The 19984-nt window shown below is 40.3% G+C and overlaps 1 protein-coding gene across 1 annotated transcript in view; it reads right to left on the bottom strand.

Moving 5' to 3' along the window:
- Positions 1-19984, bottom strand: part of TAF3 (TATA-box binding protein associated factor 3) — a 162985-nt gene that overhangs the window by 12332 nt on the left and 130669 nt on the right. Inside the window, exon 4 of the mRNA XM_053572138.1 lies at positions 15676-15758. Coding sequence (XP_053428113.1) covers positions 15676-15758 — 83 coding nt within the window. The remainder of the gene's footprint in view (positions 1-15675; positions 15759-19984) is intronic.

Raw genomic sequence — 19984 nt, forward strand, 5'->3', positions numbered from 1 at the left:
GAAGATGCTCAAATGATTATGAAATATTTCTATGGTCAAATGTTCAAAATCTGTAAAATATCCTAAAAGGGCATTCATACTCAGATAAGCAAGAAATAACATACACTTCCTCATGTTTGCAAAAAGATACAGTAGAAGGATAATAACAATGAAAAAGAAACCAAAAATGGTAACCAATGGGGTAAGCAGTGTAAGGGGAAAAAGCGATGGAGGCCAGATTTCTGTGAACATTTTGTTATATAGTTTCAACTCTGGAAGGGGCAGATAGTCTGTATCTTCAGAAAATTAAATTTTAGAAACATTGCCTATGAATCAAAAATAAATGGAAAGGAATGAACCGTAATGTATATTATGCTGATTACACCTCCATGCAGAAAAAACAAAATCTTTAACGTCATTTAATAGTCTTAGTAGTCCTTAAAATAATGCTAGTAGTACTTTCAGATCATTTCGTAGATGCTGGTAGAGTAAGCAAGTAATTATCACAATGCTCTTAAGACTCAAGGTTTGTAATGCAAAAGATACAGAGATAAATTTAATGAGGTAATAGTAATGTTAAATCTGACTACAAAGTATCAGCATATAGTCATATTTTTTCTTTTCTATTTGAACCTGTTTCCACCTTCTGCCCCTTGTAAAGGCCTTGATGTAATGACATCCTTGTAGCAATGAGCAACTCTAGTGCCAGATCGCGAACCCTAGAGACCATTCGCCAGCCATTCCCTACAGGAGGGGCTAATTCCAGGCCCATGAAAATATGCAAGAATATACAGGGAACATATGGGATAAAGAGGAAGGTTTTATACCGGACAGTAAGAAAGCTGCATCAAACACAAGTGGCTGTCACAGCCCAGTAGATGACATGAAGGATTCCCACTGGTCAATACGAACACAAAGAACACTAAAGGAAAAAGAAGAGGAGAGGAGGGCAAGGAAAGAGGGGGAGGGGGAGAGGAAGGGGGGAGAGAGAAGGGAGGGAGAGAGAGGGAAGGAGAGAGTGAGGGAGAGAGAGGGAGGGAGAGGAAGAGGGAGGGAGAGGGAGGGAGAGGAAAAGGGAGGGAGAGGGAGTGAAGGAGAGAGAGGGAGGGAGAGGAAGAGGGAGGGAGAGGGAGTGAGGGAGAGAGAGAGAGGGAGGGAGAGGGAGTGAAGGAGAGAGAGGGAGGGAGAGGGAGAGGGAGGGAGAGAGAGACAGAGACAGAGAGAGAGTCCTTTCTAAAGCCCAGTGATCAACTCCATCAACTCCTTTCTTTCATTGAAGACCGGCAGGTTAAAAAACCAAAAAAAAGTGATTTGTCCTACCTCTCCTGTATGAACTGTATTTCAGAGTCACATATAATCACACATATGTACTCACTAATGAAGAAAAGTTCACCTTTACTGGAAAATTTCAGCTAATGAAAGGAATGACTGAATTTAAAACCCACCATTCCCCAGTAAACTATCACTAAGAGAGTGATGGTCAGGGAGGAAGGTGCCTGCTGATGTGATGGACTAAGTATACAGCAGCAAAATATCCTTGGGAAAAAGTTGAGCTTGAACCTAATGAAGTCTTTAGAGCTGAATGCCCTCATAGGGATAGAACAACAATTTAAATGATGCTACAAGGAAGTAAATAGAAAAATCCAGTTCTACTGGACAGATGATCTCGTTTCTTCAACAAGTCCCTTACATGGCACAAAGGTGGCAGCCGTGGGCGTGCGGGGCAGAGTTGGCAGCTCTAGAAAGGCACCCAGCAAGTTATCAGTCTTCTTTAGATCCTGATTCAAACAAACAAATTGTTACAGATACTTGGGACAAAGGAAGAAATCTGAATATAGACTAAGAATTATATAACAACAAAGGAAAATGCTCATATATTTTATGTGTGACAACAGCATTGTGATTATGTAAGAAAGTTACCATATTTTTCAAGCTCTATACTGAAGAATATGGAGGTTAAATAATACTGGGTTTTGATTTGCTTGGAAATGCTTTACAAGACAAAAAGAAGAAAAGGATTAAGTGAGTATGGCAAAATTTTGATAACTGTTGAATCCATCAAGGGGCCGGGTATATGAAAGTGTATTTCTTCATTCTTTTTTAGGTTTGAAAACATTAGGAAAAACTTTAAAAATGTTTGTGATATGCATTACATCCAGAATGCTTTAGAGTCATAAAACATAAATCTAGGGCACATAGGCAGTATGTCAACAGAATACTATGGAAATTTCTTAGGGAAAAACATGCTTTCATTATTTGGCTCGATACATCTTTGCTTTTGTTCTTCTTCTTCACATTTCTCCATTTCCAAATTTTACTAATCCATTAGGACTCTGCTCAAACCTTCCTAACCCTTCCTAGCTGGGATAATCACAGTGAGCTTTTGTATAATTTCAGATGTGTCTACCTCTCCCAGCCCTTATCTAACACTTCCTACCTGCCATTGTGATATTTACTTATGCTTACGTTCCTGAGAATCAACATTTAATTCCAATTTGCTTTTTTGAAGTCTGTTTCCTCTGACAAAGTTATATTAGGTATATAACCAAAATTAATATTTGTTAAATGCAGATCAATTTTTTTAACAAATGAAAACCCTAGAAGTGCTGTCTGAGGTTCTTCTTAACAATCAAATCCTCTGGAGTCAGAACTTCTAAAAGACTTTGTGATTGGCTCGACGCCTGTAGCTCAGCGGCTAGGGTGCTAGCCACATACACTGGAGCTGGTGGGCTTGAACCCAGCCTGGGCCTGCCAAACAACAAGGACAACTACAGTAACAAAATAGCTGGGCATTGTGGCAGGCGCCTGTAGTCCTAGCTACTTGCAAGGTTGAGGCAAGAGAATTGCTTAAGCCCAGGAGTTTGAGGTTGCTATAACACCAGTGTACTCTACCGTGGGCCACAGCTTGAGACTTTCTCAAAAATAAATAAAGAAATAAATAAAAGACTTTGTGATTTCAGAAAGACTTTTGCTTCTCTACAGCAAACAAGAGGATGCTTTAGGTAAGAAAAAGCAAAGCCAAATGAAATTGAACATTCAATATGGATGAAACTTTTAGTCTCCCTGAGCCTAAAGTCTACAGAGGAGGATAAGTAATTATTAATAGTTAGCAAGAGATGATTTTACATGAAAATATGTTGAAGCTGAGATTTAACCATAAAAGATTTACTTTTTTTTTTTAAAGGATCAAATAACATCCCAAGTTATTTGAAAACATTAAAAGCAATAAGATGATATTCAGTGAACTTGAAAAATGAACGAGATTGTGATTAAGATTTGTATCTCACTGGAATGTTATAAAATTCAGTTATTATTGAAGTCACGCTTGGAAAATCCAACATTACCACTCTAAAATATATTAAAATTTGAAAATAGCTGCTGGGCCTTTCCCCCAATCAGCATGCTTTACATGAATTCTTACCTTCCTTTGTAAACAGCATAGAAAAATATATGTAAGATATAGATAGAGAGGGGATATAGACAGACAGGCCAAGCAGGTGAAACCTGTACATACAAACAGAACATGCACACAAATCTGCATGGGCTACGGACGTTGCTGCGAGTGTGTGTGAGTGTCTTGGTGTGGATACTCCTGACCCTTGTGCTATCCTTTTAGATTGTCTGCTTGGTGCTACATCTTGAATAACAAAAAAAAAGGTCTTTCAAAATGAGCAAAGAGGTTTTTTAACAATTTATTTGGGGAAAGAATGCAATGTTTAAGTTGTAAAATGTAAGATAAAATGTGTTTTCCATATTCTAAGGAAATAAACTAGTTACAATAAACATTAAAAAATTACTTAATAAAACTACTTAATAAAATACTTAACGAGCAATCATTTTGTTTGCTTTAGGATCTGAAGAACTTTTATGAACAAGTAGATTTATTTTAAAAAAGTGGAGGGAAAAAGGTGTCCAAGGGAACTTGAAGCAAAAAAATACACACACACACATTTTAAACATCCGCACATGTAAGAAAGTTTCTAAAATTTTTTCTGAAGCAAGAGAAGACTTCTGAAATGATTCCACTGACTTCAGATTCACACTAAGGTTAAAAGAAAGAGATGAAAAGATAAGATAGGTCATTGCAAGTCCTAGCCAGGTAAGAGGCTGAAGGGAGAACTGAGCTGTGAGTTGGGCAGCTGCTCCAGTTCTGGGCTCTGGTCTCCTCTGAGTGTTTCCTATATGCATCCTCTGCAGAGAAGGGCAAAAGAAGTTTCAAACCTCCGCTGGAGGGACAGGTGGGGGGAAGCATGGCAGTCAACCATACCTTCCCTTGTGGGGAAGCTGTGGAACAGAGCTCACCATGGGAAATTCTTCCTCCTCTACCCCCCAGACCTCCCATCAGTAAAGCAGCCTTGCAGGGGACTGAGAGGTGATGTCTAAGCAGTTTACTACAGCGAGCAGACAAGCAAAACAGCCAAACACCAGACAATCTGAAAACGCATTTCTTATTCAGGAGCTATTTTTCTTCTTTATAATAACAAAATTTTAAAGCACATGTACTGATTTGCAGATATACACATGCATACAGAAAAACAGTTCATGTTAGGAAGGCCAGAAAAAAGGCCAGTAAAATAGACCCTTCCATGTACTTTGAATGTGGCCTCAATATAAGGCAAATACAAATTTCCTTGTATTACTTACAAGCCAAATAAACAACACTATAAAAACAATAAAAAAGTAGCCAGATATTTGGACTTACTCACTTGGCTTTGAATGTGAAAAAACAGAATGTGGCCATTTACACTGACAGTTGTGACTGACTCATTCTGAACAAATGAGCCTGACTGCGTTAACTCTCCGTGTTCCTCACCGTTTGAGAGGGAACTCACATGTCCATATACACGTCCATTAGTCCTTCCCAGCTGGGGCAGAACATGCATTTGAGAGAGGTTCAAAATTAGGTTCATGCCTAACGTGGGCCAGAAGTGCTCCAACAGTTAATCTAAAATATACAGTTAATTTGAACTCAGTCTTTTAGAAAACATAATTCTAAAGATAATTTTTTTTTTTTTTTTTTTTTTAGAGACAGAGTCTCACTCTCTCACCTGGCTAGAGTGCTGTGATGTCAGCCTACCGCATAGCAACCTCAAACTCCTCAGCTCAAGTGATCCTCCTGACTCAGTCTCCTGAGTACTTGGGCCTATAGGCGCCCACCACTATGCCCAGCTAATTTTTCAATTTTTAGTAGATGGGAATCTTGGTTCAGTTGGGCTGGTCTCGAAGTCCTGAGCTCAAGTGCTCCTCCCACCTTGGCCTCCCAGAGTGCTGAGATTACAGGTGTGAGCCACCATGCCTGGCCCTAAAGGTAGTTTTATTTATTTTATTATTATTATTATTATTATTTTTTGCAGTTTTTGGCCAGGGCTGGGTTTGAACCCACCAGCTCCGGTATATGGGGCCGGCACCCTACTCCTTTGAGCCACAGGCACTGCCCCTAAAGGTAATTTTAAAGTGTTTTTTTCTTTGTTTGTTTTTCAGACAGAATCTCAATTTGTCACCTGCTGTAGAATGCTCTAGTACCATAGCTCACAGCAACCTCAAACTCTTGGGTTTAAGTGATCCTCTTGCCTTAGCCTCCTAAGTAGCTGGGAGTACAGGTGCCTACCACAATTCCTGGCTATTTTTTAAAGACAGGGTCTTGCTCTTGCTCAGGCCGGTCTTGATCTCCTGAGCTCAAGCAATCCACCCACCTTGGCTTCCCAGAGTGGTAGGATTATAGGCGTGAGCCGTCATGCCCAGCAAATGTCTTTTAATTATAAGAAACTTCAGAAAAATGTTATACTTAAGATGTAGCACATGTTTATAAAAATAAAATGAAGTATATTATATCACAGACATTACTTTTCAAACTTTGGATCACGGACCAGTACCATTCATTATCTCATTCTTATCTAATTAATATTATCTGCATCTGGACTCAAATAGTAAAATATCATTAAAAGAAATTTTGGAGCCTAGAGTGGTGGCTCACGACTGTAATCCCAGCACTTCAGGAGGTCAAGGCAGGAAGATCTCTTGAGGGTAGGAGTTTGAGACCTAGCTGGGCAATATAGCCAGACACCTGTCTCTATAAAAAATTAAAAAAAGAAAAAGAAAAAGAAAAACAAAAGAGCTGGGTGTGATGGCTCAAGCCTGTAGTCCCAGATTGATGAGGATATTATTTATTTGTTAGAGCAAAATCTGGAACAACTCAAGTGTCCAAAAATTAGGGATTGGAATATATAATAGCAAAATAAGATACCATGTCATAGAGACATGTGAAAGGTGTTCATTATCTATTTCCTTTTTATTTATTGTTTTATTTTTTGAGATAGGGTCACCCTCTGATGCCAAGGCTGGTGTGCAGTGGCATGATCATAGCTCACTGCAACCTCAAACACCTGGGTTCATGTTCCTGCCTCAGTCTGCTAAGTAGCTGCAACTAAAATTTTTTTGTATAGACAGGGTCTTGCTATGCTGCCCAGGCTTATCTTGAACTCTTGACCTCAAGCAATCTCACTACCTCAGCTTCCTGAAATGCTGGGATTACAAGCATGATGTACCACACTTGGCTTCATTATCTATCATTAAAGAAGGAGTGAGGACAAACCTTGGAACAGTGTATGTAAGATAATCCTAATTTTTAAAATAAAAATTGCTGAAATACATGCCAAATAGTTAGTAGTGGTTACTTGGGGAAAGGGTGGGGTTTGGGAGGAACCTTTGGTTTCTAGGTTACGCAGTTTTAAACACTTTATCTTCTTTTTTAAAAAAGAAAGTATTGACAGAATTAGAGGGAAGGAGAGGGGGTTGGGAAAGGAGGGGGGTGGTTTGATAGAGGGAGGGTTAATGGTGGGACCACACCTGTGGAGCATATTGCAAGGGTACAAGTCAAATCTATCAAGTATAGAACACAAATGTCTTAACACTATGATTAAGTAAATGAGATAAAAGCTATGTTAATGAGTAGGATGTAAGCACTCCAATTTGTACAAATAATCAACACATTGAATCCCACAAAGTCATAAATGTATTCATGATCTATGTATATATGATTTAATAAAAGGGGAAAAAAAAAACCAAGGCCAAATTCGTCCATAGTTTGTTGCCCTTGTTCAAATGTTTTTTTTAAAAACCCCCCTTTGCTTTTATACCTGATTGTATCCAAAGCACATAAAAGAATAAAGAAAACACCTTAATGAAAACTATTTATCTTTAAAGCAAATGTATGCAGCTATTGCTAAAGGGAGAAAAATACGTACTTAACATATATGAAGGCCTAGTACCAGGGTTCTGAGTTGCTTTGTTTTCCAGATATTCTCGTATAATTTTTATTTATTAAACTTCTAGCTAAGTATGCCCCCCTTCTCCCCTGGTATCCTAGCCAACAGTTTCTTTGCTTGGAGTAAATTATGGATTCTTGTGAATAAGGTATGGAAATCTCTCTTATCTGGAATTCTCCTTGTACCTAGACAGGAGAGACCCTAACTTAAAGATGCTGAATGGAAGTTACAAGATGCTCAAAGTTCAAGTGAAGATCCAGGGAGATGTCCTAGGACAAGGTCTTTCTCTTTCCTCTGTTCTGCTCAGTTTTGGAAACTGAACCTGGCACTAAGGAGACATTCAGATCTTAGTTTCAGGATGTCCAGTCTGGTATTATGAAATAAATAAAATCTTCTGATTCTGTTAGTTGAATAGTTTTTGCCTTCATGCAAAGAAGCCTAAAATGTCTTTAAGTCTCTGATCTCATTGCCAATATACAAGAAACAAAACGAGAAGAACCAGCTGGGGGGAAATAACAGTTTTGGAAATGCTACATGTGAGGGGTCACTGTTCACCTGGTGGAACTTTCTAGTAGGCTCCTGCCCTGGGCAAAGTAATATGAATCGTGGAGGAGGAATCTGAGCTGGAGGTAAAGATGTGGGAATGCTCACTGCATAACTAAACATAAAGAGTAAACGAGGAAATTCAGGAAGAAAGAATAGGTCCAAGGGCAAGGAAAAGAAGGAAAAAGGAGTCCATGAGAGAAAAACAGAAGGGCGGGCAAGAGGGAGAGCGAAGAGACCTGGAAAGCTCAGTACCAGGAAAATCAAAGGAACAGAACGTTTCCGAAAGGCTGGGGAAACCCAGTGCCCAAAACAGAAGAAAGAGCTCTAGGATGCTCTGTAGATCCCAGAGCCGGGGAGCATTTGCTGATCTTAACGGGAAGGTTTAGAAAAGTTTCTAGGGTAGAAACCAAAAATGTAGTGGGTTTGGAAGTGAAAAATTGGAAGAAAGTGACCCGAAGAAAAAGTTTTGAGAAACTGGAATGACACAGAGGTGGTTGGTCTTATGGCCTTTCTCTCATGAAGAGGGAAAGCTTGGTGAAGATGGGAAAACAAAGGCTGAAGAAAAAGATGAGGAAAAGGAAGAAGAGGAAGAAGAAAGGAGAAGAGATGGGGAGGCAGGCAGGAATGAGGGGCTGATCTTGGGAACAAGGGGAAGCATGGAAGGCGAGCGAGGAGGAAGCAGGTAGGTTTGGAACCCCAAAGAGCAAATCCAAACAGCAAGGAGTAAAAGAGCTAGTCCCATGTGTTGGGATTTTGGCTACCATGCTAGAAAAGGATCGCACTATTTGAGAGGCTGAGGCAGGAAGACTGAGGCCAGGAGCTTGAGACAAGAAGGAGCAACATAGTGAGATCCTATCTCTAAAAAAAAAAAAAAAAGCTGGCACGGTGGTGTGAAGTCTGCAGTCAGAGGAGTACACCAGTGCCCTGGGCCACAGAGCAAGACCTCATCTATAAAAATAATTTAAAATAATTGCAAATATTCTAAGTCACAGAAGTCCTGCAGTGACAAGAACATTCACTTTATAAGCTACAAAGGTGGGAGTGGGAATAGAGAAGAAATGTTACACAGAGCATCTAAAATCTTTCTAAAGTATCTCAATATACAACAGGCCCCTAAAATGAAGGAAGTAACAGTATGCAAGGAGTCAAAATCTCTATGCTGCTGGTAAGAAGAGTGCCCAGGTATCTTCATCAGTAGGTACACATTCTTTTTAAAATGCCAAAAGTGTGAGTAATTTGATCTTTAGGGGAAATTGTAATCAGTATCCAAAAGACGACCATGATACAGCTGAATTACCTCTGCCTGTCACAGGTTAAAGAACATTTAAATTCTGGAAGTTCACATCAGCTTTTTCTTGATAACAAATCTTAAGTACCTTCCTATATTCACACAATTAGTGATCCAGGACCTCGATAACACTGCCGAGAGAAACTTTCCAACTATCATTCAAATCATATCTAAAAGGTGGTCATAAATATTTTAAAACCTAAGTGAACTAATAAGACCTAAGCCCATTAAGGATAAGATCTTTTACAACAAATTAAATAAAACAATTTATTGAAGTCTGGACTCAAGATAAGCTAGATTTACTAGCTGACCTTTTATTCATTTAAAGAACAAAATTAGCTCTAATTGCATTAGAATGGAACCCAGTAAATCTCTCCAAGTCTTCTAATGTGGCAGCCACCTGAGAACTGCTGTAATTGTTTACAAGCAAGATGGAAATGCTTTGATTATAATCTTTCCCCTTGTTTTACTGTGTAGTAAAAGCATTCCCTAAAACCTAAAGCCAGTTTTTCTGACGGCATACTATTTTTTCTCTTAAACATGTTGTGTGTTTGGTGTTAACGAGCAAACTACAGGGTGCTAGGGGAAAAAATTAGAAACACCATCATACTTCCAGGCCAGTAAAGATGGGACAGCAATATAAGGAGGTCCTAAACTCCTCATCTGGAAAAAGCAGGGAAGGGCTGAAGATCTGAACAAGAGGGCTAGCTTCCTGCTTCTTCTGCAGGCGGCTTGGAATTACAACAGGGCTGCGTGGGCTTGCTGACTCTGAGTGCTGGAAGGTGGTGGTGGGGACGGAGCGGACAGCCTGTAACCTTTGTCACAATGGTCTGGCTGCTAGGAAATTTCATTTGTAATGTTAGCATCTGTCACTAGCATTAAAAATAGTTCATTTAAAAATTTTAAATGTCATGTATGGATTTAAACATAGTCATTCTTAAGGTTCTTTTTTTTTGGGGGGGGGTCACTGTTCTTGTTAGTTAGCTGCTAACGTAGGCAAAATACCTATGAAATGTTTCGGTTTCAGTAGCAACTTCATCAGGGCAAAACAAAACTATCAATACTTTTTTGAAAATCAGAAGCAGTTTTCTTGGAAGGGAAACAAACACAGAAGAGCAAAAGGCCTGGCAAGCCTGAGGGGATGCTCTGAAATCTTACTTCTACAGGACCATTCTGAAAACCAGCTGACTCTGCCCTGCTTCCTCAGCACGCCTTTATAAAATTTCGAAATCTGACTGCATTTCTCTAACTAAAGTAAAGTAAATGGATTGGTCCTCCCCGCCCTGGGACCCCCCCCCCCACCCGGGGGAGCAGTCAGTCCTCAGCGGAGGAGTGGCAGTGGCTGCTACAGGTGACGGGCTTCACCCTTCCCTGGATGGTCAGCTGCAAGAACCACATCCCCTGGAGCGAGGTGGACCCTCTGCCGCCACAGAGGCCAGGTGCAGCATGGGAAAGTGAACCCTGCAGATGCCCCCCAAGTGTCCAGGAAACCCCTTCATTTTTCTCCTCTAACCTGGTTTGATTTGGGAGTCTGCTACTTGTGACCAAGAGTCTTGATTAACCTAATGCTCCAAAGGTTATAGGAGCGTTTCAACTCGAGGGGAGGCGGCCCTGGACATGCCCTCTGGTTGAGCTGAGCTTTGATGCCTTCTGGTGGCTTAGGGACTGGTGCTAGTGTGACAAACAGCCAATGAAAACTACCTTTGCATCAGCTGTAAGAACTATGATGGAGGCTACTGTCCTTGACATCTGATTCCATAAGGAAATCAATTTTTAAATTTAGTGCTTTGAAAAACTTTGCCACTTTTGAGACACTGAGAAGTCCCTTTCCTTTTAAAAGTGAGTTTCACTTTTCCCCTTCCAGCTGGGACACTACATTCCCGTCTGCTACACAAGCACTTGCTCCTTTCCCTCTCTTTGGCCTTAACTTCCTATTTCCATCTCCTACTTTGCTGTAAGTTCTCCCTTTAAGCTATGCTAAATTTGTTTAGACTGGAAAAGAGATACATGAATAAAAAACATTTCAAGTACAGAAAGAAAAATGCAGATAAAAAGTGAGATAAAAACCAATTGTTGTTACGGCTGTAAAGAAATTTTCACCCAAACATAACTATACCAGTTCTACCCTATTAAATGGTATTTTTTTTTTTTGGCTAAATCTGCTACATTTTAAAATATAAAATACATATTTTCCTTAAAAATATTTTTTTTAATAATTGCCCATGATTATTCTTTATTTATACTGTCAAAAAGTGTTAATTGGAAAAGTTTAGATCATTCAAAGGCAACAAATATCTATAAATATTGCATGTTTTTGAGATTAACAAGCAAAGTGTTAGCTCTTGTTTTCATACTATACAGAAATAATTTAGAAATAGTAAATATTAAAAAGTCCCCCTCCAGGCATAAGCTAAACCCCGTGAATTGCAGTAAAAGAAAATGACATGAATAGAAAGTGTCGCATTTTTAGCACCTCTGGTAGGAACGAAAAAAGTACTGCATTGTAAGAAATCATTCCAAGAAATCAAAATGTCAGCAGAAAGGAAACTTTAATTGCCAGCAGTAAAGTGGTCTCCAAACAGTATCTCAACATAATTAGTATATTTTGAAAAAATGGTTGAATTTGCCCAACCAGAATTTGTACTGTGAGTTATTAAAGTGAATTTAGAATTATCATGGAGAACAATACTATTCTCTGAAAGGCATCGTAAATGGTATCTGTATCACCTGATCAAATGTATAATTAGACATTAATTTTAAAAAGTGACCAAACATCAGGAGATGTCTGGAGGGGCCCAAGCAAGCACCCCTTCTCTGGTGAGCTGGCGGATGAAGGCAGGGAGGCCCTGAGAGGAGGAGCAGCCCTCACTTACCCAGGGCACAGCCCAGCTGCCTGCAGTGCTGGTAGGAGGCCTGGGCTGCGGGAAAGGCGGGGAAGCAGATGGGCAAGGTTGGAGTTTCCTCTCCAGTCCTTGAGAAATGTTAGGGGAAGAATGTTTATTCCTCCAGCCCAGCATCACTCACCCCAAAATTTTCATGCAGTTTCATATTACATCACCAATATTTAAAACTCTTTTTTTCCAGGCTTCTTTTTTTGCAGTTTTTGGCCGGGGCTGGGTTTGAACCCACCACCTCCAGCATATGGGGCTGGCGCCTTACTCCTCTGAGCCACAGGTGCCGCCCTCCAGGAGGCTTCTTTAACTGAATTTAAACTTAGAAAAGCTGAAGGTCCTATTCTGCTATGTCTTTCTTGACAATTCCAGGCCCTGTCCCTAAGATACATCCATCACGTTACTTTGCTCTCCTTTTTTCCACAGAAACGAGAGAATGAACATCCTGCATTTGCTCAAAATGAACAAACTCAGCAAATAATAAGATCAGAGGACAGATAACATGGTGACCCCACGGCAGATGTCACATGTGTTGTACCCTCTGCCCAAGTCTGGGTGGGACCTCCCAGCTCGGATCGACAGAGCTCCAGGCGGCTGCACATGGGCGAGCTGAAACCACCTGCTACCCGGCGTCAAGGCAGGACTTGACTGCTCAGTGGACCAGGCAGGTCAGCAGTTAACTTGAATGTGTGTTTCCCTGTTCATACTCATTGGTGCTGAGACTGTATTTTCAGGGTTGGGATCTTGGTTTCATCTTCAATGCAGACTACATGGAACTTTGACTACCCATTACTATCAGGAGAAGGTACTGACGTACCAGGGACCCCTTTCAAATACAGTTTCCAGGAATGTCAAATCAAAGGAAAAACAGTTACCTCTGTCTTGCTTCAAGGAACAATAATAGAGAACAGAGGAAACAATCCAACCTCAAAGTACTTTTCTGGATCAAGGGGCAGAAGGTATAACTGCTTTACTTAAGACTTGGAAACTAAAAATTGCCTTAAAGATCTTCCAGCAAGAGGGTATAATTTGAACCCTGTAAAGCCTTTTCTTTTCCCCATAATTTCAAAAGACTGCTCTCTGCCTCTGCCTGTCCTTCAGCAATAAACATCCCCCACCTTTGGACTATTTCAGACTCCCCTGTTCTGGTCCCAGTCAGCTTACTAATTTCACTTCAAAAGATTATTATTATGCTGCCCCCCCGCCCCCCACAGGAGACCTGAGCGGCCAGAGGCCCATTTACCTCTCATTTTGTTCCGTTTCCATGGCCACAGAATAAGATGTGCACCCTTACACTGTGACCACCACGGTGCTCAAGTTTACACGGACATCTCGCTCTGATCCGTTTCCACGGCCACAGAATAAGATGTGCACCCTTACACTGCGACCACCACGGTGCCTGACTTCGAACGCTATGTGATGTTCATGTGTCACAAAATATTCTTCGTCTTTTAATTTTTTTTTCAGCCATTTAAAAATGTAAAAACCATTCTGAGCTTGCAGGTCATAGAAAAATAGGCAATGGGCTGCACACCATAGTGTATGGGCCTTTGAATTAGACAAAAAAGTAATAAGTAGTTCACTTACCATCAAATTCTGTTACTTTGTGACTTAGATCTTTCTCTTCTTTTCCTTTCATTTTAATTTAAAATATATTTCACTTAATTTATCTCTTTTTTCATTATAGGGATTTTGTTGCATCTGCCCTTGGTCAGATAATCCTTCATATCAGAAAGTTTGCGTGATATATAATACTTTCGAGGGCAATTTGTCTAGAATGGGTATTAGAATTTCCCTGACACTAGACAATGTGTTCCAGAGTTAACAGGATATATTTCTCACATCTTCCAATATTTAAGGTATATGAGTGATTTATTGAGGGGAGAAAATAGAAAAAAACAGTCAACAAAACAATTAAAAGCTGCCTGCAGGTAGATGAGAGGAATATAGTGCCAATGCGTGGTTCACTCATCTATTTCTCAAAGGGGAATGGCAAGCCACACTTCTGTGTGGGACTAAAGTTGAGGAATGGTGAGCTGAGAAAACAGGAATAAATGTGAACTGGAAGAAGAAAAGTGTTGAATGATGAGTAAGAATATCTCCCCTTGGGGAAAGGAGCACGCATACAGAATCCCAAGGTGACGGGAGAAGAGTTGCTGGAGTTGGCTCGCCTCTGAGCGCTGCTGGCTGAGGGAGGGCATTATTCAAGCTTTTGTAGGTAAGACTGAGGGCACCAGGCACAGACATGGTTCCATCTTTTTCTAAGGTGGCTTAAAAAAGATAGAACCACAGTATTTTTGTTACATTTTCTAAGCCTGTCAGCAGCATTCGCACCTACTGTCTAGGTCTCCTCTGCACAGCCCAGAAGAGTTATGGGGAAGTTACCCAGAGAATTTAGGTAAGAAAACTATGAACCACCTGGATTTTCTCCTTTACATCTTCAGAACAGTTATGCTCCCAGGAAAACCGTGTTTGCCTCTCCGCCACCATTCATTATGCTGTGCTGTTTCTCTGCACTACTTTTGCATTTGACAGAAGCAACAGCATAAAATACACTCAGACTGAGATGAAACCAATCACTTGAAACCCAAGGTAAATTTTCTGTTCTCTATTCCAGCTCCAAATAAACTCATGGGTCCCACTCTCACTTTTAGGCTAAGAACTGGATGGAAATGGAATGTTTTATAAGCCTGTTCGCTACCCAATATTTGATTGATTACAACGTAAACCCCATTGTTAAGCTTACTGGGAAAAAGCAAGGGTGTAAAACCGATAGTTGGGGCTTGTGAATTTTACTTAAATGGTACATAATATGCTTTTAGAACAAGGAGAATGATTTTCAGCATGATTTACAACAAAAAAAGAAGTCAACATTTCATTATCTTGTGAAGATGACGCTAGAGCATGGGGACCCTCAGTGCTTCCCTCAAAAAATGAATAAAAAATCCAAGTAATGCACTTTAAAGAAGGCTGGGTTGATAGATGATTGCATGAAAATTAAGACAAATAAATAGCAAATATGGGGTTTATATTTCCAGTTCTCTCTTAAAGAACTAAGACATCAACTGCTGCTATTTCTACCCTTTCCCCAGGCCTTTGGCAGTAGCTTGGCTTTACAGGTAGAGAGTAAAACCTTTTGCCATCTGAGCAGAGAGAGAATCTTCCTTCTTTGTCATGGTGATAGGGTAACAGTCACACCTCCGGGAGTGTAAAGTGGCAGCTAGTTCCTTTAACCCACAGTTTAGTTTCCAGGTGACCAGAATTTTTTAAAACTGATATCTAGATCATTTGGTAGGGCATTAAGACACAATGGCATGTACTAGTCCTTAACGAGGGGGGGAAAAGAGAAAAAGAATTTTCTATATTAAACAAAGCAAAAGCAGTTACTTTGTGGAAAAAAAAAATCAATAAAAACTTGAAAATGGGCTTGGCACCCATAGCTCAGTGGCTAGAGCGCAGGCCCCATACACTGGGGCTGGCGGATTCGAACCTGGCCTGGGCCAGCTAAACAACGACAACTACAACAATAACAACAACAACAAAAATAGCTGGGTGTTGTGGCGGGCACCTGTATTCCCAGTATTCTCAGAATAAACTTTACATGTTCACACCTAGAAAAGGTTTGTAGAGTTCGAAGTCCATTAGGAAAGAACAGAGGAGGTTGAGTTTAACTTGTGTTACTCTGATCCAAAGTGTCCATACTTACATCTTGTCTTGGCCAGCACCAACTCGGAGGGTTAATCTGGGGATAACTGGGCTTGGGGCTGGGATGACTGGCTCCACTTTTATCTGTGGAAGTGAGTACAACAGTTCAGTTTGTTTCTTTTCAATACAAGCACCTCCTGCCCCTTCTCCTGTCCTCCCACCTCCACACACTTAGTAAGCAAGTTTAAGCCTCAAGCGCGGTTAAACTGCTGGACAAGAAGACAATCTGGGCTATGCTATGTTTTCCTTTCTCAACAACTGAAGACTACCAGCATCATGGGAAATCCCATGAACTTTAATCACATTATGTAAATATAGTAGTTATTTCTCTCTTATTAGTTTGGATTAATTTCTTGGACTTAACTACATTGTTAGAATTTTTTAAAACTGATATCTAGATCATTTGGTAGGGCATTTAAGTAATTGCTAGATTAACATAAATAGAAAAAACTGCAATGCTATCTCCCCGTAAGATAAAAGGATTTACTTATAGTCCTTGGCGAACATTAAACTCCTCTTAAGTCTGTATTACCAAATGAGAAAACTAAAAACACCAGTGTAATTACAGCATTAAACTATTTCATTTTTGGCTAGAAGTAAAACAATCTAAAATGCTGTAAAAGAAAAAAAAATTTATATTCTCTTTTTAGAAAGTATTCTCAGTGAATGCAATGACTGCTGAGTAAGTCAAAAGCCTCATGAACATTAAAGATATTAGTCAGAAAGGAAGAATATAAATTATACAAATTACCCAGGACATCAAAGGGTGTCTTCACAATTTTGGTTTGGAGATCTTATAGTGTAATAAATATTTTAAATGAAAAACTAAATACTAGCTCTGCAGTTTCAAATTATTGTCTATATCAGAGTTTTTCAATGGGGGCTTGACATAACACCTTATGAAGTCAACATATTACACACGGATGAAATCTATTTTCTCATATCCATTTACGTCTTTCTAGAGTTGTTTTTTTTTTAATCTACTGTTATATCAAGATCTACTGCTTTGACCATTTTCTTGAGCAGTGCCTGGCACGCAGGAGGTGCCCAACAGACATCTGCTGAATTAAGAACTTATCCTGAAAGTGCCCTCAACTCTCTTGGCTCTGGGTTATCCCACTATACGCATTATGTCAAGGGTCAAACTACAACAGTCCTGCACAGCACCGATGCCAAGGACAATGCTGAGAGACCAACCAGCTCACTCAGATACGGGCAGAGACCCTGCGTTTTGTTTACTGCTATTTCCCAGTGACCATCATAGCTGTTTTCAGATCTTTTCTTTAGCTCTATTTAAAAATAAAGCTGATTTCAGATTTTCACGTCTTTTATGACCCTTCCCATGAGCTCTTCCCCCCTTTTGCTCATCCAACTCCATGGCCACTGGGCAGGAAAGTTCCTCCCGGTCCCAGCAGACATACAAACTGCCTTCCACCCACAGCTATGCTAGCGTCCACCCCCCACCCCCCACCTTCTGGAGATCATTCCTCTCCTGTCAGCTTATTTATTTACAATACTGTCAACCTGTTTCATTAGTTAGCCTCATGTTTAAATGTGCCAACTCTTTAATTTTTTTTTCTAACCTCCCTTGAAGGTAAAAAAATACCGACCACCTCTCAGTTTTCAGTCTTTACTTTATGGCCCGTGTTTTCCCTTTGTACTTACCCCTTAACCCAGGCCAATTCCCCAGCGTCAGGCATGTTTTTCATTACAGGTCTTACCACGTCACTCCCTCTCCTTTACAAAGTCCTCTATTTTCACTTGACCTCTGGTTGTTCTGCAGTTTCGTCAGCGATCTCATCCCTACCCAGGGTTTCAACTGTGAGTTTAAATACATCATGACTTCTGGGCGTGGTGGCTCACTCCTATAATCCCAGTGACTTGGGAGGCCGAGGTGGGAGGATCGCTTGAGACCAGGAGTTCAAGACCAACCTGGGTAACACAGTGAGAACTCATCTCTACAAAAAATTTAAAGATTAGCTGGAACTGGTGGTACATGCCTACAGACCTAGCTCCTGGGGAGGCTGAGGTGGGAGGATCAGCTGAGCCGGGAGTTGGAGGCTACAGTGAGCTGTGATTAAGCCACAACACTCCAGCCTGGGCAGCAGAGCAAGACTTGGTCTCTAAAAACGTCAAGTCTTCCAATCTCCCTCCCTAGACTAGCACCGATTGACCCTAAGACCAGACTATAAAGATGGCTATTGATCATTTTCATCTAAATATCCTAATGCATTTCATCTTATCACGTCCAAGTCACAACTTACCAACTTTCCCATGAAAACCTGTTCCTCTAACTAGTCTCGCCTACAGCTGACGTTTCTCCTTTACTTGCCCACCTCAGTGGATGGTGCAGTCTGCGGGTCGGCCCAAGGCCCCAGAGGGGTCAAGGGTCAAGGGTCATTGGTATGGGTAGAGAAAGTATAACTAACTAGCGTTTGTGTTCACTTCTCCAATTTTGTTGGAACAGAGTTCCACAGATGAACAAATCTGAAAACCAATGGTCCACTCTTTATTTTATGAACTATTAAGACTTCTATTTTTTTCTCACCTCTGTGGGAGAATAAACAAAAATTACCAAAATAAACAAACAAAGCCACCTGTAATTTGCCAGGCATTATGCTTGGTTATTTTCCAGATGTTCCCATTTAAGTTTTTGTTTTTTAATCAAACATGCAAAGTTCCGTTTTATAGGTAAACCGATCATATGTGGAACAACTATTTTCCTTCTTTCCCATTTTGTTTCCCTTTTCTGTTCTAAGGTCACACAAATAGTGAAACTGAGGTTGAAAGAAGTCTTTTTGATTCATGAATGAAAAATTATATAAAGTTCCTCCTAGATTCTTCAATTCTAAGAAAAATGTAGGGTTACATATTCATAAGCGATAAGCTATTAGGAATAACATTTTTTACTTCTTCAACTGACAATCCTATCATTTAAGCATTCAAATAACCTTTTCTTAAGCTCTATTTAAAAATAAAGCTGTTTGCCCTGCCTTAAGAAGAAATTCTGCTGTACTATTATTATGCTTTGCATTGTGTTTGGTCCATTTCTATCACAACACATAACAATCACAACCTACACTGGTATAGCACTCAAGGAAATGTGTCCTATATGTATTATCCAATATGATCCTCACGGCTCTATAACGTAGGTGTGGATGGCATTATTATCCCCACGTAATGAAGATTCAGAGAGAGTTAAGTGGTTTGTCCAGAGGTACAAAGTAAATAAATGTCTACGCCCAGGGCCCGGCACCAAATCACTGCCCTGCCCCTCTGCCCCTTCACTCGCACACAGCCATTATCAGTCCTTTTTTTGGCATTGCACGTCCTGTGTGGAGCTATAAACTTCCTTTGCCACTGTCTCTTATGATAAATGACACGTACTTGTGGGATGGCTAGTGTTACTTGTATTTTTTCCTCTATGGAAAGTGAACTAGTATATATGGAAATTGAGCCTAACTTTGGCATCACCTCCATTTGGCAAAACTAGCTGGGTTTTCAAGGCCATCTTCAATGGCTTGGCAGGACAAAGCAATCAAGACATGGTCTATTATGACCTGCTATTTTAAAAAAAAAGTAAATGATACAACACGTGAAAAACAGGCAGATGAAAATGGAGATGCATTTTGTAAGTCAGATTAAAATGTTATCAATGAGCCCTGAAGGTAACAGGTATTCAGTTGAGCAACTGAATTAACCGACAATTTGGTATCTGCTACTGGGCAAAGCTTTCTCTGTCCGTACAGTGGCTACAGTATCCAGACAGGGATGCCTCTGACTGTGGACGAGAGAGCTACTAATTATACCACCTCATAGTGTGAACTGCAGTTGTTCCAGGCAACCCTATCTAACAACTATTTAAATACCTTAATTTCGGCTCGGTGCCCACAGTTCAGTGGTTAGAGCGCTGGCCACGTATACCAGGGCTTGTGGGTTCGAACCCAGCCTGGGCCTGCCAAATAACGACGACAACAACAACAACAACAACAAAAATAGCTGGGCGTTGCAGCAGGTGCCTGTAGTCCCAGCTTCTTGGGAGGCTGAGGCAAGAGAATTGCTTAAGCCCAAGAATTGGAGGCTGTTGTGAGCTGTGATGCCACAGAACTCTACTGAGGGTGACATAGTGAGACCCTGTCTCAAAAAAAATCAAAAACCTTAATTTCATTCCTAAAAGAGTTAAATTAGATTCAACTTGAGAAAATTCAATGAAGTACAGAAAAAGATTAACAGGAATGTTAATAATATATAGAAGGCATAATATGTAAATAAAAATTTCTTCTCAGATTTTTGTTTGGTGACCTTTATCT

The sequence above is a fragment of the Nycticebus coucang genome, chromosome 20, assembly GCF_027406575.1.
Source record: "Nycticebus coucang isolate mNycCou1 chromosome 20, mNycCou1.pri, whole genome shotgun sequence".
Classification (NCBI taxonomy): Eukaryota; Metazoa; Chordata; class Mammalia; order Primates; family Lorisidae; genus Nycticebus; species Nycticebus coucang.